This window comes from Silene latifolia, chromosome 6, assembly GCF_048544455.1.
Source record: "Silene latifolia isolate original U9 population chromosome 6, ASM4854445v1, whole genome shotgun sequence".
NCBI lineage: Eukaryota > Viridiplantae > Streptophyta > Magnoliopsida > Caryophyllales > Caryophyllaceae > Silene > Silene latifolia.
In genome coordinates this window covers 129,669,604-129,697,589 of record NC_133531.1, presented here as the reverse complement: position 1 = coordinate 129,697,589, position 27,986 = coordinate 129,669,604, and the positions used below count along the sequence as shown (strand labels likewise).

General features: G+C 36.0%; 4 protein-coding genes across 6 annotated transcripts; 1 reads left to right on the top strand and 3 right to left on the bottom strand.

Annotated features, from left to right (window-relative positions):
- Positions 1-205: 205 nt before the first annotated feature.
- Positions 206-3,645, bottom strand: LOC141587292 (F-box protein PP2-A12-like). Its single transcript, XM_074408738.1, has 3 exons — positions 2,697-3,645; positions 2,478-2,596; positions 206-1,005 (listed from the first exon to the last, which is right to left on the bottom strand). The coding sequence occupies exons 1-3, from the start codon at positions 3,057-3,059 to the stop codon at positions 585-587; spliced, it is 903 nt and encodes a 300-aa protein (XP_074264839.1). The 5' UTR covers positions 3,060-3,645; the 3' UTR covers positions 206-584.
- Positions 3,646-5,657: 2,012 nt separating this feature from the next.
- Positions 5,658-14,684, bottom strand: LOC141587291 (plant UBX domain-containing protein 8-like). The gene is made up of 11 exons (XM_074408737.1): positions 14,431-14,684; positions 12,800-12,861; positions 12,065-12,608; positions 10,995-11,078; positions 10,794-10,912; positions 10,035-10,245; positions 9,482-9,676; positions 9,233-9,376; positions 6,480-6,623; positions 6,312-6,368; positions 5,658-6,124 (listed from the first exon to the last, which is right to left on the bottom strand). The coding sequence occupies exons 1-11, from the start codon at positions 14,512-14,514 to the stop codon at positions 6,017-6,019; spliced, it is 1,752 nt and encodes a 583-aa protein (XP_074264838.1). The 5' UTR covers positions 14,515-14,684; the 3' UTR covers positions 5,658-6,016.
- A 1,893-nt stretch (positions 14,685-16,577) lies between these two features.
- Positions 16,578-24,319, bottom strand: LOC141659001 (RHOMBOID-like protein 3). Of its 2 annotated transcripts, XM_074465706.1 has the most exons (5): positions 24,235-24,319; positions 19,236-19,296; positions 17,467-17,630; positions 17,093-17,256; positions 16,578-16,855 (listed from the first exon to the last, which is right to left on the bottom strand). In XM_074465706.1, the coding sequence occupies exons 3-5, from the start codon at positions 17,618-17,620 to the stop codon at positions 16,595-16,597; spliced, it is 579 nt and encodes a 192-aa protein (XP_074321807.1). In that variant the 5' UTR covers positions 17,621-17,630; positions 19,236-19,296; positions 24,235-24,319; the 3' UTR covers positions 16,578-16,594. The 2 variants fall into 2 exon arrangements, with proteins under 2 accessions (XP_074321807.1, XP_074321806.1); XM_074465705.1 differs by lacking the exons at positions 19,236-19,296; positions 24,235-24,319 and having other exon boundaries at positions 17,467-18,168.
- On the top strand, positions 22,168-24,878 carry LOC141659000 (cytochrome P450 87A3-like). Of its 2 annotated transcripts, none has more exons than XM_074465704.1 (9): positions 22,168-22,379; positions 22,549-22,870; positions 22,956-23,105; positions 23,346-23,597; positions 23,899-23,988; positions 24,082-24,160; positions 24,255-24,361; positions 24,475-24,602; positions 24,701-24,878. In XM_074465704.1, the coding sequence occupies exons 1-9, from the start codon at positions 22,180-22,182 to the stop codon at positions 24,789-24,791; spliced, it is 1,419 nt and encodes a 472-aa protein (XP_074321805.1). In that variant the 5' UTR covers positions 22,168-22,179; the 3' UTR covers positions 24,792-24,878. The 2 variants fall into 2 exon arrangements, with proteins under 2 accessions (XP_074321805.1, XP_074321804.1); XM_074465703.1 differs by having other exon boundaries at positions 24,082-24,173; positions 24,250-24,361.
- The last annotated feature ends 3,108 nt before the right edge of the window (positions 24,879-27,986 follow it).

Genomic DNA, 27,986 nt, shown 5'->3' with positions numbered 1-27,986 from the left:
AGATCCTCTCTATTTCCTTCCCTCCATTTTCCCGCTCCAAGGGCTCGGATTTTATTTGAGAAAAACAACAGTCCAAATTCAATGTGACGGTTCAGAATTGGAGAATGCAGATTAAATTTTGCTCCATACCTCCATTTTTTGTCGAATAAGGTCTTAGTCCATTAATAGGTAAATGATCAAATTACACCAATTGAATACTTCAAGTACCAAAAGTCGAAGAAGACGACGATTAGAAAATGATCAAATTACACCAATTCTTGTGTAAAACATTCTACATGTAACACCAACATTCATTTAACTTAAACGCCCTTGTGCAAAAATATGTCTTTACCGATGAGTTTTACAATAAAATACTGTAAAACCGTCGGACACGATAATCATCAGTTTAATGGCCTAAGATTTCCCTCATTAAAACTCGAGGAAACACACAATACATGCATAGTAACTCGGCCATTTCTTTTTTCCACAGACTACAGAGCCTAAAGGCCAAAAACAATGCCACTCTGCGCCTTTTCTCGATTCCTCTACCTATACTATACTACCTGTCTACATTAACTACCTAATATTGAAAGTACTTGAGCCCTTTAAAAACGCTTTAGCCTTTCTTTGAGTGAACGAGGGTATATCACTACAGAGTCCACACACAAACCGCCTTTGGTGTGCGTGCAATCGATCTGGGTCATCGAGAACTTTACCCGGCTAGCCACTTCAGAATTCTCAACCACAAAGTCCCCGACGTGATAGTGAAGCCACGTACCGGGTCCTTCCAGGAAGGACTGGGAGATGGTGCGCGGGCCTCCTGCGGCCGAAAGCTTAAACTGGACTGGCTTGACGTCCCATCCATGGACCTGCTCTGTGTCGCAGACTCTACGGCCAAACTTCTTGTGGGTCTTTCCGAGTTGAAGTCTGAAGAATACACTATATGTTCCCTCGGGGAATGGGAACTTGACCTCACCTTCAACTTCAAACCACCAGATTTGGTGTAGATAGGCCACTGTAGGGAACCTGTGTCCATACCAAGAGAAAGGGTAATTTAGTCAATCTCTAAACTTATAGCTAATATACAAGTCGTAATGAGCTACAGCAACTACAATGTACGAAGTATTTAACGATCCAGTTTTCTTAAGTCGCTTGAATAAGCATAACCTTTCACAGAACCAGACATTCTAGCACGCAAGTTTGTGTTACATTTGACACATGAAATGGCACACCAGATTCCAGAAGCTAGGTTTGCAGATTAGTCTTTTGGTGTAGGGGAAATGGCAATCGGGAGGGGTATCAGGTTCAAATGAAAATTGGTAGGGCTAATATCGGGGTCACACCGTCACAGGTCATCGTTGGTTAGGACCCCTTCATGTAAGGTAGTGATAAATCGGTTTGTATTGGTTATTGGATTTGCCTCGGGTCAAGTCAGTCCTAATTCACCAATTTTTGAGTTCTATCATGTGGGGTTTCGTGCGCTTTGGGTCGGATTTCTCGTGTTAGCTTTGGCAGCTCCGACATTTAGATGTATCCAAAGGTGCAAAAAACAACCTAATCTTAATCCTACAGAAAACCGATGGAACAAACCTCTAAAGAGGGAGTGGACATCAAGAGCTGCATCCACGTGTTATGCACGTTGCAATATCATCTATACAGCCCAACAACAGATATAAATACACAAAAATAATCACCAAGGCGAAGAAAGCATGTAACATCACTAAACAACTTAAAAATCAGCCCAAGTTATGCATAAGAATAGACAAACAAGACTGCGCAAATGCCTTTTACAAAATCTAAATGAATTAGGGTCCTAGTCATGTACATAGAACAGGACTGCATTTCATGGACATAGTAAGTTGTTAATGGGGGTAAACATTTAACCCTAGATGCCTCATATGTTAGATAATACTCCAATAGGCCTTCCGAAATGCAGTTAAAAGTATTAGCAATATTTGGGTTCCTCTCATTCCATCAACATATCTTCAAGATCATGTCGGAAAGGGTCGACATCATTAGAACAAAATTGAAAATTCATCACTCTCACTCTGACCACTACAATAAACACAACCAAGAGAAAATTCTAGACAAGGTAGTATGACTTAATCTAATAGCGTCCGAACTTCAGCATCTACTCTCGAAAACTAGAATCTTCCCAAGGATAGATGACAAACCACAGAAAATTTATTCATTATCTCATATGTAATCCAAGCACTAGACAACAGGACCTCAGTCAAGCAGAAAAAATCATGGTTAAAACATTGACAAACTACAAACTACTAACAATCACGGTGAAAAATAAGTTAACAGCAAAGAAGGCCAAGATGTACTAACAGTACACTCTACACACCATCCATTTACAAGTTAATCTAACTAGTAACAACTACTAGTCTACTACATCCGTCCCAATCATTTGTTTGCCTGTGAGGGATATTCTAATGGAAGGTAAACAAATGACGGAGATGGGATCAATCAAAGGTAAGAATTAAACATCTCACCTAGATTCATCAGTGGGTAAATGACTCCAATATCTCCGATCATCAATCCCGTTTATTGACAAACCCTTGGCAGATATCGCCATACACATCCCTCCTGTACTCGTATCCATCCATACTTTCTGCAAATTCATCATACAAAAGATGCAATCAATCACATACCATCCAAATCAAAAAAAAAAAAATTTGTAAATAATTGACAAAAATAGCAAAAGAACCAACCTTTGTGCCATTATCAAGAGAATTAAACTGACTCAAGCTAGCATAGATATCTTTCTTGCACAAAAAAACCGGAAACTCGCCGTCATCATTGTCATCATCATCATCATTAGAATTCTCACCATTAAGATCATTAACAAAGATCTTCCTAACAATTTGGTAATAATTAGAGGGCAATTTAGATTCCCAAACAAAATCAGCAGAAGAAGCACCATGAAAAGCCTTATTCAATCTAGCAAATTTACAAATTTCTTGAGGTTCCAAATTCATCAAAACCATAGCTACACAACCTTCAGGCAAATCACCTAACCCTAATGTCTTCTCCATTTCTTCAGGTTTTACTTCCTTCCCAAATGTTAAACCCATCAACAAAATCAAAATTCAACTTTCTGGGTCGATTTTCCTCACAGATTTACCTTCTGGGTACCAATCAATTTCCAATTTTCCTCAACTTTTCACTTATGGGTCAAATTCCTACCAAAATTAGGGTTTTTGAGAGGAGAAAGGTAAAAAAGAGGGAAGAACACCAAAATCAATATCTTAACTTTCTGGGTCGATTTTTCTTGTAGATTTACCTTCTGGGTACCAATCAATTTCCAATTTTCTTCAACTTTTCCCTTCTGGGTCAAATTCCTACCAAAATTAGGGTTTTTAAAAGGGGATAGCAAAAAAAGAGGGAAGAACACCAAAATTAACTTTATTTTAAAGGGTAAGAAACAAAAATTGATGTTAATGAATAATTAGATAGTGGGTCTGAAATTTAAGGGGTTTAAAGAGAGAAGAAGACAAGAAAATAGTGGCACCGCAGAGCTTGCTGTTGACAGACGCGTATGATGTTGATAATTGATAAACAGCAGAAAAAGATAGTAATTTCGTTAAAATAATTTGATTGATTAGTTAATAAATTTGGGATTTATGAGTGTTTTTGCGATGGATAATAAGAGGATGAAATTGGGGGAGTAAAAGACGGTAAAAATCGAGTTTTTAATCTGTCATGGATGATGGAATGATAGGGTTTTATCCTTTGTGTGGTTGGATAGGTGAATAAAGACAATGAAATGCCGAGTCGATATGGATTTTATGGACAAACTGTAAATTTTGGATTTTGTTCTTTTTGTGTGCTGTGATTCTGTTCACATCAGGAATTTTTCCTTTCCTTTTTCTTTCGGTCCGTTTTTCTTAAGATCATTCTTTTGGTCTGAAATAAGACGGGTAACATGTTATCATTTTACAATAAAATGTTGTTATTTTTTTGATAACATGTTACCATTATTGTTCACATCATTTTCAGGGTAAAAAATGACATCTCTAGTCATAACATTTTGTGAATTAATTGGTTACATTTTCTTAAAAATGACAACATTTTATCCGTCTGACAAATAAGACCAAAAGTGTCCGTCTGAAACAAGAATTTGTGTTCATCTCCTTCCTAGAAACTAAAGATCCTATTCTAGATTTCTAGGTTTTCTGTTTTCGTCTCATCCATATTTGCAAATACGCAATAAGTTTGAACTTCTTTATATTTGCGTGTTTTTTTTTTGTTGCTACATGTGGATTAAATTTAATCTTTTGTCTATGAAAATGGAAAGATGATTAAATCAATCCCCTAATTCATTGTACAATATTCGGAAGCAAGAGTAATATGTACGGATTAATTACAAGTTAATCGAACAATCGAATTTCTAATAAGTTAATCACACCTTCCTAGTCCGCAATAAATTTGATACTTGTCGGGGATGTCTTAGTTTGTTATTAAGATAGAAGTAGAATGTACCTTAGGTCGTAGATTTGAAACACTTGTACCTAGGTGACTCTTTTGAAAAAATAGTTATGAGAATTTATTACTCCGGAGTCCTCCACAATCTCACTATTCACACTCGTATAAAGGTATAGTGTTCAAAACCTACGACCTAATGTGTAACTAACAATAAATTAATACTAACAATACAAAGATATTTTTAGATGACCTAAAATAAAAATATTTTAGAGGAGTTTATCTAATGATTGCTACTTCGAAGTTAATAGAAGTTCAACCAATTTAACAAGAAACGATATTCTGCTTCATTCGCAACTAATAATACTTCATTTTGCTTTATTTCATCATAAATCAAATCGAAGTAGTAATTCTTTAGTTGTATGCTTGCGTAGTAAAAACAAAAACGACGAAAACAATAAAACGCATCTAGTAAGTTGGATGAATTGTAGTGGATTATAATACACCACTAAACTGAAGAAATTTGACCCAAAAGAACCATAGAGGTCGTGCGGCTTTCTGGGCAAAGTCCGATGTTCAAGCAAAGGCAACGGCACTTAAATTTGCTTGTATTGATGCCATTGATCGTGGTTTTCGGCATATTACGCAACCTTAGACTGCTTAAACTTGGGTCTTCAGCTTAATGGATGTGGAGATATCAACCATGATGCTGCACCAGTCTTACGTTTTATTACTTCTCTAGTATCATCTTGTCATTGTCCCCGGAGCCTTAATAGGATTGCCCATGCTATAGCTAACTCTATAGTTTAGGCACTTTCTACTTTTCTGACAAAAAAAAAGGTTCCATGAAAGATAGGTCACAACTTGAATCTCCTTCTGCCTCCTTTTTCATATCATAGTGCACCAGTTTAACATTGACCATCGACTTCTTTAACTTGGTTTGTGGTGGCGAAGGACCGGTTATTCTCTTGTAGTCACTCCCCCGGTCCCTTTTATTTGTTTACCTCTTTGTAAGAAATATTTTAATCAAAGGTAAACAAATGATTGGAACATGAGACGGTGGGAATATAATGTAAGATTAACCCATTTGACTATAGACTCACGTCTCACTCATTTACACACACTACGACATTAGCTCGATGAGTACTACCCATTAGATCAGACCGTTTGACAACATTCTCCCAAGACTGTAAATCATATGAGAATTTGTGATCCACGAAATAGAGGAGGTACATGTTTAATACTAGTAGTAAAGAGGAAACAAGGTGATTACTAATTACACAGGTAGCATCAATTTCCGCCTTCAGGATGTGTCCTGATTCGGATTTAGCACAGTTTCATCATATGTAGCAATGATGAGTAAGAAACAATCACCCACCATTTTAACAACCAAATAAAATCTATATATTCAGAAATAAAACACAAGGAGCTTAACGCCACAACCAATCCTCCATGAACCCATCATCACAATCATGTCTTCCACCTCCAATATTTCCTTTCAAAATGTGGTCGCAAACTCGAAATTGGAGACCCTTAGTCAGATGACCCAATGTAGGAATTTCCATATGCAAGTAAATATAAAACTTGGTAGTAATTACTGAAAGACGTGTTAGATCAACTCCAGAAACAAAGCTTCTTGTTTACTCGTCAGCCCAAGCTCACTTAAAGATAGGTTGCTCTCCCCATCACTGAATGCTTGACGAGGGTACGGCCTTACCTGTCAATTCATATTATAGATAGTTTAAGTTTGGTGGTCAGAATACATGACAAAGACACTTTCCGGGCTCTTTAATCTTAAACCCGTTTAAGAACAGTTGAATGTAACCTACTTGTGCAGACTTGCAACTGAAAGCATGAAGATAAAATACACACGAATATACTCGGAACTCAGAAGTAATAATTACCAGTCTATAAGTGCCAGGCTTCAGCATCCTCCCAACATCAATAAAATTAAACAGCGCCTGCACGACCCACAATCAGTTAGCTCGAACAAACATAGATAATTTATTATATTAAAAAAAGCAACGGATGATCAAATTTCACCATAAAAAATGCATATAGACAAGATGTACCTGCAATTTATCAGACTTACGAAACCGACGGCCGTGTCGACTGCCATCAGGCATTCTAACCAGAAGGGTTATGGCATTCTCATCATTCAAAGCTGGCTCCTCCGGGAGAGAAGCTTGTTTTGCAGCAAGCTGCCTCTCAAGCTCCTAGAAAATAATAGAATTATGAAAAATGACAGTATTCGTCACGAGATTAAGTCTGCGAAACCGCTAAGAATCTCCAGGAATCGTTTCAGCATCATCATTGGCGATATATCATGAAGTAGACGTTAAAGGTAAGAGAAGTAGACTACATGCAGGCATGGGTGAGATAAATACAAAAGTAAAATTGAGGATAAACGGGAGACAAGAGCTGCACTACTGAACAGGTTTGTGAAAGCCGCAGAAAAAAAAACAAGTAAGCTCAATAAGATGAATGGCATGTAAAAATGGTCCAAAAAAGCAGTCCGTAATTGAACACGAAAGAAACAAAGACCAGCCTACTCCTTAGCAAAAATCTTGCAACAAAGTCTTAAGACTCTTAAACATGTGAAGTATAATGCAAAGAGGAAAATTTAATCTTATGTTTAGATAAAGAAAGAGGGAAGAAGAGAAGGTACGGGAAGGGGAGAGTTTTCCGTCAAATCTTTCCTATACAGGGATTATTAGCTTGTAGGAGAAAAAATAGTCCCCCTCGCTCCCAACTTACCAACTGCACAAATTTCTTTTATCCCAAATTTCCAAGTATTAGTCAGTCCACATCAGCACTGGCTAGCTAAAGGCCACTGAGGCAGATAAGAGGAAACTTGTATAACCCTTGTGCTGATCTATACTCCCTCCCCTCAAATCCATTGTACCCCATAAATGTACAATTTCTCTACAAAAATGTGGGGGCTGAGTCGCTTGGATTTGAATGGATGTAGTAGTAAACAACACTATTTTCTCACTCCATATCTCCTTACCTTACATTTCATGAGCAAAGATCTTACATGAATTCAATAGCTTATGTCAAGACAGGAGCTAGGAAACAACTTAAGTGCAAGCATAACAGCAGCTAGCAGGTTGTGGTTGTGGTTGTGGTTTTGGAAAAATAGAGACAATATTTCCTAGAATTCACTCATAAAGCAAAGTGGACGTAAAGGTTTGCCATCGGAAATGAGACGCTTTGGAAGAATGTCCTCAGCATCAAATATGGAGTTCATAAGATAGGTTGATGGAGTAAGGAGGCTAATAGTTCGCATGGGGTTGGCATCTAGAAGTACGATCCTTTGGGATCATTCTCCGTTAAGAATCTCTGCAATCTTTTGGAAAATTTCACAAATCACAAATTCTTGACCACGGAGATCTGGAAGTGTAAAGCTCTTACTATAGCTTTTTTTTCTTCGGCACTAACCAAAAGTTAAAAATTAAATTTAAAAAAAAAATACAAAAGACATGCTCAAAAGGAGAAGTTTTAGCTTTGTAGCTAGTCATTCTCTTTGTGCTGAGCATGAAAAGATTATTGATCAGCTTCATCTCTCTTGCTCATGGATCGTGTCTTTATGGAATTTATCCTTGGTCTCACTTTGTAGTAAGTTGGGCCCACTTTAATCTTCCTAGTCTCTACTAGGAAGAGAGAGATGGAAAAAGGTCGATGTTTGGAGGATGGTTCCTCCGGCTATTTGGTGGTGCACTTGGATTGAATGAAACCATCGTATTCTTGATGATGTGGCCTCCTCATTTCAAGAGTTCAAATTTCATTTTTTTGAAGCTATTATATATTTGGAGCCATATGCTTCATCCAAATTGAAACTTATCTCTTCTTATTTTTGCAGATAAGATTACCCACGATAACTTGAGAGCATAATTTTCCCTCTCTCATTTTGTATATGGGCGTCACATTTAAGGTGTCCTTTGGATTTGAATATCACTTTTAGAGTGTCATTTTGTATATGGACATCGCCCTCACGGGTGTCTTTTGGTAGATGGGCATCACCTCTATGATGTCTTTTTTGTATTTTTTGTACTGGGCATTGTTTGGATAGGGGAATTTGGAGGGAGAAAAGTGAAGAGTAGTAAAGTGGGGGTTGAGGAATTTGGAGGAGAGGGAAATTTTGATTCCTCTCCCTTTCCCTCCTAAAAGAGAAATTATTTCCCCTCCTACCAAAAAAAGATTTGGAGAGAAAACTCCCTCCTTCCAATCCTCTCCCCTTTCCCTCCATTTTTGTATCCAAACAAAGGGTTAGTGTCCATTAATTAATACTCCTCCATTTTTTTATTTTCTTCCCATTTGCTTTATTGCGGTCTCCAAGACGGAACTTTGACCGTATTTTTCGACATCTATATTTTACTTTTTTTTTGTCGAAACTTTTCCTGTGAAAGATGTCTTGATAATAAGAGTAAATGTTTTTGTTTTATAATTTAATATTTTTTATTTTCAATCTTATTTATGGTCAAAATTAAAAAACTTTTGACCTCCAAAAGGCAAATGGGAAAAAATAAGAAAATGGAGGGAGTATTATATCTTCTAAATAAATAGTCAAGTCCATACTCATGCCCTCGCATTCTCACTTGTAGACACGTGAGAGTAACATAGGTTGAGAGCTCGTGACACGTACTTAGTTGAAACAGCAACCCTTTATAGAAGTAACACAATAGATACTGGGAAACTTCTTTTCCATGGCTCACAAGAAAATAAAATATAAAAATTGGCAGTTATCCGACATTTAAACAGGCACGAAAATATAACATGTAAGCCAAGCTAGCATTTCAACACACTCAAAAGCTAGAAAGCTCACCTGTTCCTCCTGCAATTTCCTTTGAGATTCCTCATCCTTTCTCCTCTGTTCTTCAAGAGCTGCTTCCCTAGCCGCATTTTCTTCTGCTATGGCTATCAGTTCCTTTTCCCTATCGGCTTGTAATGAAGCAAGGTACTCATCATCCTGCGAAAAGGAAATTGAGAGGGTTATTTTTGGTTTGTTAGCCTAATATCACACGAGCACAAAAACAATTATACTCATTTGATGCAGATAATAATTAATAAATACCTGCTGTTCACGTATTGCCCGCTGAGCAACAACACTTGGTGAGGGAGGACGAGGTGCACTCCAAGCTGTTTCAACCCCAGGACGCAACTGATGGGAAGTATATGGTAAAGGGTATCCATTTTCAGGAATCCCGCCAAACATAGCAGCCTCTAGCATAACCGCTTCATCATGCTCCTCAGAAGAGATACCTCCCCACTAAAAAATAGATGATATTATTTCAAGTCAACTATTGCTAATATAATAATAGTAATGCAAGACGGCTTCAGGATCTTTGGTTCTTACAAAGACATGACATGAATGCATCCCCATCTTAATTTTTATCATTTTTTAGGATAACTTTATTCTGTCGATGCAATTCTCAAAACAATTTTTTATTTAATTGTCAATCGGAAACTACCGCCTTTTGTTTATAATATAGGGGTGAGGCTATGTACATCCAATCTCCTCTATTGCGCCATCCGAAGGATCGTGACTCGTGAGGCAATGGATTTATTTTGTTGTGTTTAGCATCATTTGATTTACCGGTAATAAAGCTGGTGCATAAATGGAGTACCTCAGCTGTAGCAAAAGCACTTCCATTGAGTGGAGTCTGACTGTCAGTAGTGGGGACTGGATGACTTGGCTCAGTGTTAACTTCTGTTTCTTCAATATTTCTCTCAACCTCCACAAAGCCGGAAGACCTTTGCCCTGACCTGTGCCTAACTAGGGGTTGCTCATCCAACTCATCAACTTCATCTTGGATGGAAGAGCTCCCTGCTTCTTGCCTTGAAATTTTAAAAGATAAAAAGGGCAATATGATCAAAATGTATTTCCCACACATTTTGTGCTTCTCCTCTCACTCAAAAAGCAGATGGAAGATTCATTACGTAAATGTTAGAATGGGCTAGGGTAGTAATGGCAAAACATGTCAAATCATCTAACCTAATAACACACGGCCGTGAAAAAAGATTTCACACATTTTTTACAAGTAGCAAGAGCCGTCAAGGAAAAAAGAAGGAATAGGATGCATCAAACAAATAGACAACCGATGGACCAAAAAAAAAAACAAATAGACAACCAACTGTAGAGAAGATGAGTCAAACTCTTGCAGCAACAACCTATAACAGTCCACAAGTAGACAGCACAGAGGACTATGGGTAAACCATGTAGTATTAACTAAGGACATCAAAAGGTACATGGAAACCAACTGCTCATCATTGAAGTATGTAAATACTGATTGATAAACCGGTTAAAATTTGAAATGGGCATGAGCAATATACATTACAAACTAAGTCATCAATGACTAACAGCACTGACCGACTAATCCACATACCTTTGATTCGAGTCAACTACATTAGCCAGCTCTCCCACGTTGATAGGCCTGTCCACATTTGATCCAGAAACTCCACCCTCGAGAACCGGCTCTCTTTGCGTTTTTTCCTGTTCTGCTGTCTGCAATGAGATTTTATATGATAGATTAAAATCAGAAACAGCTAACAAATGCACAAGAAACTGAAGATAATGAATCACTAACCCTTAACGATAATGAAACAGCATGAGCAATATCAGTATCGTCATGCTGAGATGCTCTCTGTTGAGGTTCAACATAATCCAACCCCTACAATGAAAATGACGAATTAAACAAGATAATATTGGCTTTTAGGAAACTTAGTCAGCATAGATGCCTAAGAGTTATGGATCATTCAATGCAATTTTCAACGCAATTTTCACCATGGATCACTGGAAGAAGCCGTTATGTGTCGTGAGCACGATGATAAAAGTTGTGTATGCCTGATTACCTTACCCTTTCCATCTGCGAATGAGCTTCTGGTATTAGGAAAATGATGTTTTAGATCAAGGTTGGCAGATTCGTAAGACATCCGATACGAATTCGCAATTTTCTCACAGTAGCTTATTCGATGAGCTGAATTCTGAAATATTATATTAAATGCAATATGGGAATTCATCATATTAATTTGCCTGATTTTTATAAAAAATTTAAAAAATAATAGTAGTAATTTGTCTTATAAAAAATCATAGTTGTCCCACCCCCAGTAAACAAAAAGATAGTATGTTCAATAAGTGGATACATGGTCAAATGGTTCCACATGTACCGCGAATACAAACGAATAAGAAACCTTTTAAGAATTCCCAATTCCCCAATACACAGCCACTAAATTCCCCTTAAAACTCATCTTTTCTAATAAGTCACCCTGTTCATATTCCCACGAAGACTTCAGCCAATCCCCATTTATGGGGTACTGATTCGCAAACGAATAGCGTATCGCGACCTCATCGAACGAATCTGGTAAACTTGTTTCGATGACTAATCATTGATTCATGTAAGGGATTTAGGGGGAAAGAGAAAGGAGGGGAGCAAATTAGGCTATTTGGTTAGCAAATTGGAATGCAAGATACTGGGGGAGAGAGAAACGGAGAGATCCATTTTCCCTCCTCCAAGACTAGAAGCCAAATTAGAATTCCTCAAACGTAGGAAATATTTGGAAGGAAAATGACATTCCCCATCCCTTACCCCTCCAAACAAAGCGTATGATTACTAAGAGGTGCAAACTGCAAAGTGAGAGCAGAGAAAAAGAGACTAACTTCATTATTGTTCTGGAGTTCAGCATCTCTCTTGGAAGCTTCAATGGCTGCTCTAATCATTTCCTCCTCAATATCATTTCCATAATCTGCGGAAGCATCAAACTGAGGCGCACTTGGTCTGGTAATACCTTGATAGTTCCGTGTAATATCTTCATCGTCTTCCTCATCAACAATGACGGGTCCGTGCATTTCTGATCCTTCCACATCAATAACATCAGTCACATCTTCGATTCTTGGACCATGGCCAGGCTGAGTAGCTGAATTATCAGGACCATCCCTGACTTCAATGGGAATTTGCCTGACTTCTCTGGGCTGAGAAACAAATGGAGCACGACCTCGTTCGATGAGCTCAGAAGGGCGATTAAAGATGTCGGGAGCATCAAATAGACCCCTCTGGAAGGTTGGATCAAGAAGAGAGAATGGATTCATCCCTCTTGTAGCTGAAAAAAGAGATGAAGGGCCACGATGCACCAATGATGTGGGGTCATCTATATCCATGAGATCATCTAATGGAGCAGTAGCAGTAACTGGAGCTTCCTGCATGCTAAACATTTACATAAATAAATAAATTCATATTATAATCGTATAACAACAGCAAGGATCTTTGATGCAAGAAGCGACTAAATCTAAAACGACAACAGGAGTGGTTTAAGATAATTAAAACCGATGGAGGAGACGATCTAGCAATTAAAGACAATGCCGAGAAAAAAAAAAGGTTAAAAAGAAAGGACATACACATTTCTATCTCCCTCGCTAAAATGTGCATTGACAGCTTCATTAAGATTTCCAGCATACTCCTGCGCATTAGAATGATTTAGGAACACGTAAATAAGGTAAAGAGTGCAGAAGTACACGGGAATACAGCTATAAATGAGCCTTAACAATTTCTGAGATCTAATTAGATATTGGACACTGCACATTTAACGTATTCAGAGCGAACTTTCCTGCAGGAGATATATAGCAATCCAGTGGAAGACACACCAAAAGAAAATATCATTCATTACAGTTTCACACAAAGAAACTCACATTTTCCTTTTTTGAACGAGTAGCTGGCAAGAAAATCAGGTGAGATGTGAGTTTCCAGGTATCCTGATTACACTTGCAAAGACTAAGAAATGACTAATAAACGTGCTACCATGCTTAGTACTGAAAGTAACAAATGACCATACGCATAATTCCAAAAGTCCGTGGTCTATTTAGTATGTCTTGTTTACCACTTTATGGATCATCTAGAAACAATCTCTTTGACATAGATGTCATTCTATGTACCCCACTTATACACTACCATAAGTTACCCTATAGGCACTTGGGTAATTGTTGTCTTGTTACTTCACCGAAGTTGCTTGATTAGGACGCCCATTTGTTGTTCGTATTAATTTGCCTCATGCTATAATCCACCCCGTACTGGTAAATGTTATACTCAACCCAGTAGTAGTAGTAGTAGTAGTAGTAGTAGTAGTAAAACATCCTGTTTTTGCTAATGCCATGCGACTCTCAAAGCTTTAAACATTCATACTCGACAAATTTCCTTCAATTAACTCCACTATGCTCACCTCACAGTCATGTATAACAATCCCTGACTCACTAATTACATTCTACGCACAAGCGACAACATAGTATAAACCACCATTTCCTCGAACTAGACAGAGATCCTGAAGAACTCAATTGAGCCATATCAAAGCAATCCAGCCGATAACTATATGACATCATTATTGTCTATAACACTATAAAAAGACTCTGTGAGTACAAACATTGCCCGAAAAGGCGCTAAAATAATGTTTGGCTTGAATCTTGATCAACAAGAACTAGTAGAACATCTAACACCAGATAAATAATCAATCTACAACCAAATTAGAATCATCCACACACTAATCTAACTTCAGATTTAAAACAAAAATTCCCAAATCAATTAACTCCAATTAACATCGCATGAACACAATTCGGTACATACCCACTTCAGAAATAACTAATCCCAGATAATATATAACATAAATTACTAATTCTACAATTTTTAATCGATTGTTCAACAAAAACTAACAAATACCCATTAATTACAGCAGAAAACCCTAATCAAAACAACTTTAATTATATAAAAATAACATCAAACTAAACAACTTTAATTGAAGATAAAATAAAACAAATCACCAATTCTTATTTCAGACCAAGGTATCCGTCTTATTAATAAGACGGATACCATATTCTCTCACAAAATACCCATTTAGGGTGAGTGGAGAGCACATGGGAGGTCCCACCTTTGTCCCCTCTACCCATTTCCTCTCACACAACGACCCGTCTTAAAATCCAACCCGTTTTAAGCAAGACTTACTCAAAACAAATAGGTTAATGAAATTATATAAATAGTATACCTCAAGTTTTTGAAGTGCGACGGTCTCAGGTGCACCGGTGATGCTCATAAAAGTATCAATAGTATCACGATTAAAAGACGCCATTGCAGAAGAAATAGGGATTATAATTCAAGTGGTTGAAGAAGAAAATATAGGAAGAGTATACAAGGGTTCAACTTTAAGAAGGTTTGTTGGTTTGTTGATTGAAATTGAAACGAATTGTGATATTCCTACTTTTTTTTGTGTGTGACGGATCCATTTAGAGGTGCATGAGTTGGCAGGATCCAGAACCGAAAGTCTTTTGTAAAACCGTTTATAAAATAGTTTAAAAGTCGAGAATTGAAAGAGTGAGGAACTCGAATGTAATTGAGTTTTGGAAATAGTTTTCATAGTTACTTATTTTATTTTAGTGTGTTTTAGTTATTTGTTCATCTTTTTTATTTTTAGAATGTATTTAATGAGGAGAATGATCATTATTTGCATTCAATTTATTTATAATGTATGTAAATAATTAAGAGTTTTTCTAACCTATGCCCACTGGGCATATGTTAAGAAAGCCAAAAATAGAAAGATTTTAATGATGTCTTTATGGGAAATTGTAATATACAATTACTTTTACTTTTTTCCCAAGAAAAACATTTAAATTTTTCTATTTTTACTTTCTTAACCTATACCTACTGGGCATAGGATAGAAAACCCGAAATATTAATAAGGATAAAATGAGGTATGTATAATATTGTTAGTATAGTACATACTCCCTCGTTTCAATGAAATCTTATAAAGAGATGGAATTGCTTTTAATATTATCAAAACACAAAGATAAACTGGAAAGTAAAACATATTCAAAAATAAAGACGTAAATTATTGACCTAAAACACTCGGAAAAGATAAGTGTAAACTATTGATCGGAAATTTGGGATGACATTATACCAACATGACATTTAAATACTCTTTAACATTTTTTTTGTGGTGAAAAATACTTGGCAATTGATGTAGAATAAAGTGTGAGAGTTTTGGAGACTGGTCTCAATTCTTCCACAAGATACAAAAAGATGTTGAAATGTCTTGTACAACAAGTATGATAATTGTTAAACAATGCAAGTAAAGAACTAAGGTGTAGGTTAAAGCAACATTGGTTTTGCTGGACCAATTATTATTCTATTGTAAAGATGTTTTTCCATTCCCATGGATCAATAACGCTCTAATCATATTACTACTTACGAGTTACGGACTTATTATTTAGTAACGCTCTAATCTTAGGAATTACACGGGAGAACGTATCATTTAACCCTCTATAATTGAGGCTTCATACTGGCAGCTTCAGACGTAGGTTCATGGTTAATAGTGCAAATTTTATAAGCTAACTGAGAGAGATAAGCTGTAGCATTTCCGCTTCTTCAGAACTGAATTAGCAACTCCGTCCCCAAATTCTTTACTAGCAGAGGTATAGCTTAGATTAGCCATACACTCTTAAACATACCATGGAGTCGTATAAGTTAGTGTATGGCGTAATACGAAATACCATGGGTACAACTACATGTCTACATATACCAAGTATTTAATCTTTCATTGACGAACATTATAAGAAAACTTGCAGGCCTGCAGATGTATAAACAGAACATTTATCAATAGCAGTGCCTGTCCTGGCAGATTACGAATATGTTTTCCAGTCTATATATAATTGTCACAAAGACTACGATTAGAATATTCTCGTACAAAGCCAACAATCTGAAGCAACACAAACCAACAGTCAGTACAGAGATGCAGGGGCCTTACCTAATCTACTCAGTTACCTCGAGAAAGAACCCGATATCTCTATATAAACCAGAACCCATCGATAGACAAAGACGTGAAGTTATATGGCAATGGAAGGATCGATGACTCGGGATCTCAGTTACACTTCCATCTAGAAGAAGGCACACAATTTAAGTAATGGCACCACTTACAAAGGTCATCGCCTCTCTTCCCTTTAAACAAAGATTGTCATCCCTACTCAAAATTGCCCGTTATGACGATAATGAGGCAGATAATCAAATTTCAAGGTCAAACAAATTTTCAATCTATATTGCACCGATTCAACATATTATCTTGCATACCAGGATTGTGAATAAAAATGTGTATGACATTTGAACAATTCATTTTATGCCAAAAAAAAAAAAAATTGGGAATTTTTCATAAATTGGACTTACCCAGCTATCAGTAAAGCTAAGGCGGTGACGAATAAAACCAGTTGGTATGGTAAGTATTTGCTCTTGACACGTAAATGCTCAGGCAGTTGATGACGTTCCTGCCACCCAAATCGAGGACGTAGGAGCACCACAAACCCAAGCAGGAACCCTGTCAAAAAACCTCCAAGGTGCCCGAAATTGTCTACATGTAGATGAGGAATGATTCCAAGTACGAAGTTAGGGACAATCAGAAGCACAAGTAGGAGTAGAACAACCACCTGGAAGAACACAATGTATCATGAATGTTAAGTTCACTTCAGCTTACATAAAGTAATACTGGATACTTTATTTGAATATAATTCCCATTTGTTCATTATTTGAAAGAACAAGCATTGGCGATATAATGAGTATAGTCGATATCTAAAACGTGTCATACAGTCATACTGATAAATGAAGATAAAAAGGGTAATGGAAGAAGAAAAAAAAAACACTTCTTAGACGATTTAGAGGGTTACCTTGTTGTTATAGATAGTCCAATTCACCAAGAGCTCAGAAAGCATCGCACCAAGAAGTCCAAACATTGCTCCAGAGGCTCCCATAGACATGTACCTTCCGAGAAAGAGTGCTGATAGTACAGATCCTCCAACGCCTGAAACCAGGTACAATACTCCAATTCGAACTAACAAAAGGAAACAGAGCAGTAAGTGTTTGTTAGCAGGAAATAAAGCTACTGAAGCAAACTCGACAAGTATTTAAATGACCCCAAAAACATGGTTGCATGGTTCGGGGTTTAATTGTACAGTTTTATTTTGGTAATTTTGACAGTTTTATTTTGGTAAAATTTAAGTCTTGCTTGAAATATGTTGGTGTTTAAATAAAGGTGGCATACCAAAGCCAAATTTCCGTTCCAGCGGGATACCAATGACCAGCAAACTGAGGATATTGAGGGAAAGATGAATTAAACCACCGTGCAACCAAATGCAAGTAATAAGCCGCCATCCTTGGTGCCCACGCACCACCATATCCCACTGAAGGGCACCCATCTTAAATAATCTGTAAGAATAACGCAAAATGACTAAACATATTGATGGATGAGGATATACTCAGCTGATAATTATAGCACAAAAATGAAAAACCATTACAAGTCTAAAACACACCACAATTGTCTCGTAGCCTTAGGTAACAAGTACAGTATAAACAATCAAAATGTAACAAACCAACATCAAGTAGAATGAAATAAAAAAGGTAAAAAGAGATAGGGAGAAGTAAAGTAAGAAAGAGAACGGGTAAGCGGAGGGGCCGAGTAAAAAGTTTTGACGGAGAGGCTGAAAAGAGAGTCGGCCGAGAAACTTAACAACACATGACTTTCCAGAACCAAAGTTATGGTTGTTAGGACAATTGTTGATGTACATAACAACAATAAAGACGGCGACATTTGCAATTGAGATCGCTGGAATCAACCAGGGCGTCCACTTTCTGTCCGCGGTAGAAGACGATTTTCGTCTTGGTTGTATTGGGAAGCAATCAATGGAATCAACCATCATGTCCAGTTTTTTTGTTATCACTTATGTGCAATCTATGTTGTTTGTTTGGAGCTGGAGGACAGTGAAAGTATTCAGTAGTAATAGAAAGGTTGTAACTTCACGCCATTCAAGTGCGCCAGAAATGGCAAGTATTAATATTCCACTTAGTCAAGAAATGACATTTAATAACTTGTACATCTACTTCGTAAAGAGATTACTGACATTTATCATAGTATTTTCAAATTTCGGAGATTAGACCATTTTTATCATAACTTGTACATCTACTTCGTAAACTAAAATACATAAAACTAAAATTAAGTCTAAAAGAAATTAGACCAAAAATATAAATGGCCCATTTATAACAAATTCTCGATAAATTAATGAGATACCAAAAATATAAATGGCCCATACAATAACATATGTAACATGTAATAACTCATATAAACTAATGCGGTACGCAAAATCTCATTTCAGAAGGCATATTTTGTTGAAACTTTCAGACGGGCTTGTGTGACCATTTTTATGGTCAGATGTGACCATTTCTAAATGGTACGTACTCCCTCCTATTCATTTTAACCTTCCCCCTTTCCTTTTTCATCTATTCATATAACTCTCCTTCTTTCCTTATTTAGTAAAGTTTTATACTTATTTTAATCACCTTACCCCACAACAATACCCCACAATACTCATACTTTATCTTATTTTAATCACCTTACCCCACAACAATACTTATTTTAATCATCTTACCCCACAATAATACCTTCCCTCTCTCCAATTACCTTACACCACCACAATACTTTACAATAAAATAATCCTACCCTTAATTTGCGTGCCCTTTTGAAAGGGGAAGGTTAAAATGAATAGGAGGGAGTAATATTTTTACCTACCATTTGTTCATCTGACCATAAAGTAAATGGTAACTTCTACTCTCAATACAGTAAATGCAAACCACCGGATAAGATAGGAGGTATTCTCATTAAAACAGATTCATAAGTAAATGTAAATCATAAGATAAGATTGAAGTTGAAGTTGAATTTATGTTAGGAGTAATTTCATGTAGTGACCCAAGATATAAAGTAGAGTATTAAGAAATTGCAAGCAAATTAAAATAAAAAATGCAGGCACAAAATCTCACCAGTATCCATGGTTGTTGCTGCATATCTTAAAGGTGCATAATAGATCTTAATCTTGACATTCTACAAACATAACAGCAAATAAAATCCAACATAAGATTTCATTCTCAAAACACAAAAAAAAAAAATAACAAAAGCAAGTGGATTTTGTGTAACAAAACCAACATAAAATAGATAACATGCTACAGTTAACAGCAATGATTTATATAGATAAATCTTACGGAAGATTTAGTAGCATACATTATCCTCAAGAGGCTCAAAATAAGGCAAGTCATGAGACGGTCTTACAAGAGATTTATTGTTGATGGTATAAACTTGTTCGAGATCATCGCAATTAACTAATTCGGGCCAGTGTCACATATTTCAGTGTTTGATTCAGAAAAAAAATGTGACTAAGGCCCTGTTCTTTCTCTCTTTATTTTCACTCTACTTGATTCGATTCAATTTCGATTCGATTCGATTCACTCCATTCATTCGATTCATTCAGTTCAACTCCATTGATTCGATTCACTTCACTTTCCACTCCATTCAAATTCGATTCAATTCATTAAGTTTTCAAATTTCATTTCAAATTTTTACTCATCTTAAATTTAATAGTTATTATTAATTTTGTTATCAATAATACTATTTTTTTAATATTATTCTTTATTATTATTATTATATTTAATAATAGTGTTAATAATAATGTTATTAATAATTTATTTATTATTATTATTATTATGAATATTATTATTAAAATGAATAATATTGTTGTTGTTGTTGTTGTTAAAATGAATAATAATGTTAATAATGTTAATAATAATATTATTTATTATTATTGTTGTTATTATTATTATTAGTAGTAGTATTGTTGTTGTTGTTGTTGTTATAATTATTGGTATTATTATTATTAAAATTAATAACATTTATTATTAATATTATTGATGGGGCACGCCCAACCGACTTGACCCAGTGGCCAATACGGGGTCATACAAGTCAACACGCTTGCCAACATGGTTATGGATTCGCTTGATACTCTACGAATCACGAATTGTTAAAAGCGAATTCTATCAACTGATTACTGAAAATACATATAACACATTTTCTATAAGCGAATCGCGAATCGATAAGGCGTATTCATAGCGAATATGGTAACTATGCTTGCCAGCCACCATTTGAGGAACACATAGAAATCTATAAATACCTCATTATTCACCCATCAATGGTAAAATACTTCTCACCAACAACTTCCTCTCTCTAGAAGTAAGACTATTCGAGCTACTATGAGAGGGCACGGAAACCTTAGCTTCAAGCAAGGTCCCAACTATCCAACAGTACCGTAAGGCATCAGAGAAGGACCTATTGCGAACCCTCTGAGGCCCTATTTGTTACGCGTGAAAGATCCATCCGGAGAGAGCAAGCATAGGTTCGAGGTGCCATCGTCTGAGAGGAGCGCGTTGACTCGACCCGGATTCGAGCAACGCTTACTTGAGTGTTTTTATTCGAAACAATTATTTTTACTAATATCATTATTAATATTGACATTATTATTTATTATTGTTATTAGGAATATTATTAGTAAAAAATTACTATTTTTTCATTATTATAATTTATGATTATTCATATACTCCTCCCTCTATCCCGGTCAATTGTTGTCCTTTGGTTTTGGCACAAAGACCAAGGAAAGAGGAGTGGTCAATTATAAAATGACAAGCGGACCAAATTGAGTGTGAATGATCAAATTGTTCATCAAGTTCATTCTTAAAATAGAAAGGACAATAATTGAATGAGACACCCCAAAATGGAATAGACAACAAATTACGGGACAAAGGGGAGTATAATATTATAATTTTTTTCTTAAAAATATTAATTTTAGTATAAATAGTATTATACTATGAATAATAATAATATTATTATTATTATTATTATTATTATTATAGTTGATAATAACAATAATATTAAATATTATTATTATTATTAATATGATTATTTCAGTTGATTCAATTCAATTCACTTTATTATTCGATTCGATTCAAGATTCATTCAAATTTATTATTCATTTAGTCCATTTCATTCCATTCATTCGATTCGGTGATTCATTCAATTCATCCATTCGATTCGATTCATTTCGATTCGATTGATTCAGCTCCATTGATTCGATTCGATTGATTCACTTAAAAAGCGGAAAAAAAATGGCCTAAGATCGATTAAAAAGCGTACGAGTATTAAAAAGAAAACCCGTTCATCCTAATTCATGAATGAACTTCGTTGTGTTACGGCTAACCATCAGCCAACAGAACCCCGAATCATGCAAGTTGCAACCATGGTCCGGTCACATTTAAACCTGGTGCTCCATAACATATTTTATGCTGCAATGAATGAACATGCACGCATACATATAAACTGAAAGAAGTAACAGAAGAGGAAACATCCAGTAGGCTTCATAATCATTCAAAGCTTTAAAGATAGTATTTAAATAAGGAGTTGACAATGGAAGGGCTAGTATAGGGAAGCAAAATAATAATCTTTAACAATAAGTCTTGCTGAAGACGGGTCGGAGTAAGTGACGGATAATGCCACTCACAAAACGAATAGGGGGACAAGGTGGGGGCACTCCCATGTGCTTCCCTCTCTCCTCTATATGGGTCATTTGTAAGGGAAAATGGTATCCGTCACTCCAAAGTGACGGATACGTGCCGTCACAAATGAGATTTTGTGAATCTTTAAACCAAATAAATAATAATTTTATAGGATTTTCAATTCTATCTCCAACAACTTTGTACAACTAACTAGTATTCTAAAGCTTTGTACCAACTAGATGCAAGTTTTCCCCTGACTATTTAAGTAGCTTCAACTCATGGTGTTTAGATGCATGCATGCCATCAACTTCTACTAATCATTCCTCTTAACAATAATCATATATACTCGCCTTTAAGAAATCGAGTTTGAGGTCTCATTAAACATCCGATGTCTCCATTTGTTCTAAGCCTTATTGCCGTGGTGGTTATATGCATCACGCATTGGGTATACAAATGGTATAACCCGAAATGTAATGGCAACCTCCCACCTGGTACAATGGGATGGCCGCTCATTGGTGAAACTCTTCAATTCTTCGCTAAAAACACCTCATTCGACATTCCCCCCTTTGTCAAAAAGAGAATGGAAAGGTAAACTTCAGGGTAATATATTAGTACTCAGTAATGTTTTTGTTATGAAAGAACATTTGATGTGAAACAAAGTTCGTAAATAACATTTGCATTTATGCAAAAATATAGTGTTTGTGCTATCACCTTTGCTTACCTCTTATTCTGCATTGTGTACTTTTGATGCTTACAGGTATGGGCCAGTATTCCGAACCAGTCTAGTGGGGAGACCGATTATAATTTCAGCTGATGCAGAGCTTAACTACTTGATCTTTCAACAAGAAGGACAAATGTTTCAGAGCTGGTATCCAGACACTTTTACAGAGATTTTTGGACGGGAGAACGTAGGCTCTTTACACGGGTTCATGTACAAGTACCTTAAAAACATGGTGCTAAATCTCTTTGGGATTGAAAGTCTAAAGAAGATGCTTCCTGAAGTTGAAGAGTCGGTGCTCAAACAGCTAAATCAATGGTCACGTCTAGACTCAGTCGAGCTTAAGGATTCAACAGCCAGTGTAAGCTATTTCAAAATTCTAGCTAGCTACTTTAGTCATATTCCTGCAAAGTTTAACTTAACTCTTCTCTATGATTTCTCTTCAGATGATATTCAATCTCACCGCAAAAAAGTTGATCAGCTACGATGAGGAAAACTCTTCAGAAAATCTAAGGGACAGCTTTGTCGCATTTATAAAGGGGTTGATCTCCTTTCCTTTGAACATTCCTGGTACAGCATACCACAACTGCTTACAGGTAGCCTACATCATATCTTACTACTTACTAGTGATCCTCGTTTTAACAAATAAATGTTTTAATTTATTCAAACTTCACAGATTTGTGTTTCATCACTTTTGATAAATTTTGTCGATACTTGCATCCGTTTTTATTAACAAAATGATCTTTTATACTAAGAAAAATCTCTGTTCCATTCTGCAATCAAAGAAATAAAACCAAAAGTTTCCAAATACTAAGCAAAATATATTATCGCCACAGGGAAGAAAGAGGGCAATGACAATGCTTAAGAACATGTTACAAGAGAGGCGAATGATGCCTAGCAAACATAAGAGGGACTTTTTTGATTTTGTCCTCGAGGACCTATCAAAGGAGGGAACGCTCCTAACAGAAGGAATTGCTTTGGATCTAATGTTTGTGCTTCTGTTTGCTAGCTTTGAGACAACCTCCCTAGCTCTAACTTTGGCAATGAAATTTCTCACAGACTATTCTTTGGTGCTGAAAACTCTGACGGTATAGTAGGCAACTCATCGTTAATCATCAATTCTTCATACACTAAATCTCTTGAGAGACGGTCTCATACTTTTTAAAGCGAGACTAACTCATTTAACTATAAAAACCACACATACCAACCTGCTAACTGACTCTAAAACTGAAATAAAGGAATAGCTACCACATACATTACACATAGGTCTCTTATGATTATCATAGCATGAGATTTTCCTATATGATAACTTGTGTTCTTCATTTCATACACACTATTCAGAGAATCATATCTATCGAGCTTTGAACTCACAGATTGACAAATTGACAGGTAGAGCACGAGGAAATTCTTAGAAGACGTGACAATAAAGACTCTCCGCTTGCATGGAACGAATACAAATCAATGACATACACATTTCAGGTCAGTTGTGTTAGCCTCACAGGCAAAGTTCATTGACAATACATCTCATATTAGCTCTACCAAACCTTAACTAGTTACCAATCTATACTGCAGTTCATCAATGAAACAGTTAGGCTGGCAAACATAGTTCCCGGCATTTTCAGAAAAGCAATGAAAGATTTTGACTACAAGGGTATGCATCAAAAATCATTACAAAACAAATGTCTGTCTCAGGTTAATTCACTATATTCAAGAAATGTAACTCACCTTATAATTTTGGACTGCAGGTTACACCATTCCAGCAGGTTGGGGAGTAATGGTTTGTCCTCCAGCAGTACACTTAAACCCCGGCAGATATGAAAATCCTCTTGAATTTAATCCTTCAAGATGGCAGGTAAACAGCGTAACTCTGCTATTTCTTCCATTCCTGAAAGATTCATAAATCGGTCATGATCTAAAACTACAAAATCCAACAACAAGATGAACATGACACTGCTTATCATTCAGGGAGGTGAAATAAATGGCGCATCCAAACATTTCATGGCGTTTGGAGGGGGTATGAGATTTTGTGTTGGGACAGATTTCACCAAGGTGCAAATGGCTGTATTTCTACATTGCTTAGTCACAAAATACAGGTATATAAGCAATGTTTGTTATCTCTTTCCTCTACCAATCATCAGGACATAATAAAATGAGAATCTGAGAGGTCCTAATTCTATGTATAAAATCTCAGGTGGCAGCCAATAAAAGGAGGGAACATTGTCAGGACACCTGGGTTACAGTTTCCACAGGGCTTTCATATTCAGCTTGCGGAAAAGCAATGAAATACCAATGAGACGATCTCACGTATTAGACCAACCCAAATCCTTTTGTATCGATATGAATTATTTGATTAATGGGTTGAACTCACATGTAAGAACCTCTCATATAAGTTCTTGTGATGAAAGCCAGCTCATAATCCATTATTTCACCCGAACAAATATATTCATAAGTGATAGCAAAACATACATTAATTTTTTCATTCATTATATGGGACTAAAACTCCCACTACTACAGATACAGGCTATAACAACGGTCAAAAACCGTTGTTATATAAAAAAGCGGACGTTGTTAAAGCGTCCGTTGTAGAAGGTTTTAACAACGGTTGGTTTACTTAAGGAAACCGTTGTTAAAAATATTAACCACGGTTTTATGTATAAAAACCCGTTGTGGAAAGTGTGACTCAATTTTGGGGGGAAAGTTATAACAACGGGTTGTAATATACAAAACCGTTGTTATAACTAAAGACAACGGATTGTTTTAAAATAACCGTTGTTGTTTGTTCTTAAAAAATAAAAAAAAAAAAATTAAATATTACTAGATGCATGCATAATTACGGCCTGTTAGAATTCCAATGCATGCATTATTACTGACATTCACTGTACATATGAACGGATAATATGGAATGAGAAGGGTTAGTAATAGGATTTGAAGCAACATTATTGAGAGAGATGATGATGATTATGGCACAACTTCCTAACATATATATTAATTAAAAAGCAATTAACTCAACCCACACATTGCTTAGTATAAATACATTGCATATCTCAACTAACATTTCCATTATCTCATATATTCATCTCCAAACTCTAACTGTTAAAACAAACTCTACTTAATCTTTCAAATCAAACTCAAAAAACTCTAAGAAAATGAATGATTTCATCCTAAAGACTCTTACCATGATCGAGAACAACAACAACTTCATCCGCCTGTTCCTCCATATTGAGGAAAGTTTCAGGAGCTACCTTGCGGATGCTCGATCCGCACCGAAGCACGCCAAAGAAGATGGCTTGACGGAAGCGAAAGATTGCGGCTATATGACGATATAGCAATCTGCCGAACGGAACCTCCAAATAGCCAAGGAGGAGAGGATGGATACGATAGAGCACAATAAGATCCTCCATGAAAATATAAGAATTGCATTTTTACATATGTAATTTTTTTTTTAATTTATGTATTTATAAATATATATATATATATATATATTAATTATGTTTATCTTACTTCTTCATCTTGCTTCTTCATTGTTTTAGTAACTAATTATGCGAACAATACTTAAACAAATAACATAATGGTCGATAAAAACACATATATGCAAAAGAAATAAATAGAAAAAGAAAATAATGACGATGACAAGATGACGGCGAGATTTACCTGATAAATACAGAACGTAATAGACGATGAAATCACAATGACGGCGAGAAGATAAAGCGACGATGAGAAAGAGAGAAATAGAGAAAGAGAGAAAGAGAGTGTGTATGTGTTTTGTGTTTGTTTGTCTGCTGTGTTTGTGTTTGTGTATTAAGGGTTGTGTTTTGTGGCTGCAGCAGACTTCTGTTTGTGTGGTTTATAGTATGGAAGGTATTGACAACGGTTATTAAACAACAACCGTTGTGAAATATGTTTTAACAACGGTTGTAAAAAACACCCGTTGTTAAATAAGTTTTAACAACGGGTTTCAAAAGTAACCGTTGTGATTACTTTTCACTAACTTTGCGCCAATTTTGCGCCAAATTATTAACAACGGTTCCGCATGTGTGACCCGTTGTTAAAAATAATAACAACGGTTTTTATAACTATACCCGTTGTAATTGATTTTAGTAAAATTCGCGCCATACATTCTACAACGTCTATTGTGATTTTCGTGAATAATCGTTGTTAAAGGGGCGTTGTAGTTGCCTAAATTTGTAGTAGTGTCCCATGCTGTAATAAAGAAGCAAAACAACATTCAAAAAGAAGTCTATAGCAGTTGTAACTTTTGTTTGTCCAAAAAAAAAAAGGTTTGTGAATAGCTTCTTATAATAGTTGTAAATTTTTGTCTGTCCCCTAAAAAACCGTAGTGAATACAAGTAGCTTCTTGTAACCTATGTTACCCCGTCTCTTCTGATTCCCTCGTTTATCCGTGTCTAACAGTCGACACTCGGACATTGATATTAACACCTCGTGTGAACCCAAAGAATGAATACTTTTCATAAAAACAGCCGTGTGTGACACTTGGACATGCACCCGTATCGAATACTTCTAATGATTAAACGAATCTGAGTAACGTAGCTTGTAAGTTGTAACCCTCTTAATTTTTGTTTTTCAGGAAAATGAATCTATGTCTTTCAATCTTTCACATAGCCAAATCGATAAAACAGTGACAATGTTTCCAAAAAAGTTGTATGTTGCCATTATTTAGCAGCATCCTGGCTTTGTCCAACAGGACTTGCCATGAAGTAAGTCTATCATACCATACCAATTACCAACCAACCTTTCTAAAAAAATAGAAAGAAATGCAGCTAGTGTCAACTAGAATCGGCTGAACTAAAACAATTACTTCTAAAAGTCCCTATCATTTGTTTACGTTTGATTAAAATACCCGGCACAAAGAATCTCCTACAAAAGGTAAACAAATGAACGAGACGGAAGGAGTATATGCCAACATGGGCTTTTGTAGGGATTCTATTATATAACACACAAGTTGTCTTGGAAATCAGATGTTGTTTAAGTCGCCCATAAATAACTCCGTAATCACAAATTCTAAAAACACAAAGACCTTGTCAAATTGACCCGTAATTGCGTAACCAAGCGACAATAAGTCTATAACACGACTACTACCAAGATTTCCAAGAAAACGTAACTTGCTTAATTGAAATGCATCCCTAATCCGAATTACGCAATTTTACAATTTAAAACTGTCTGTACACAAAGAGACAATTTCCGCAATGTCATCACAATCACAATTTCGATAAACAATAACATCCTTCAGCAACAAAATTATTCTGAAAAATCTTTTTTATTCAACGTTTCTGATCAATACTACGATAACCATTTATCCTCCAACACGGTGAATTTACACCAGTTATCTTCTTACATAATGAAACCGTTTTACAGTGGGAGACGGTCTTGCGCAATAACCAGTAGCAAGCACAATCACTCAAAATAATCAGCGAATCAAACAACGCGTAGTTTGATTAAACTAAAACGGAGTAACAGAT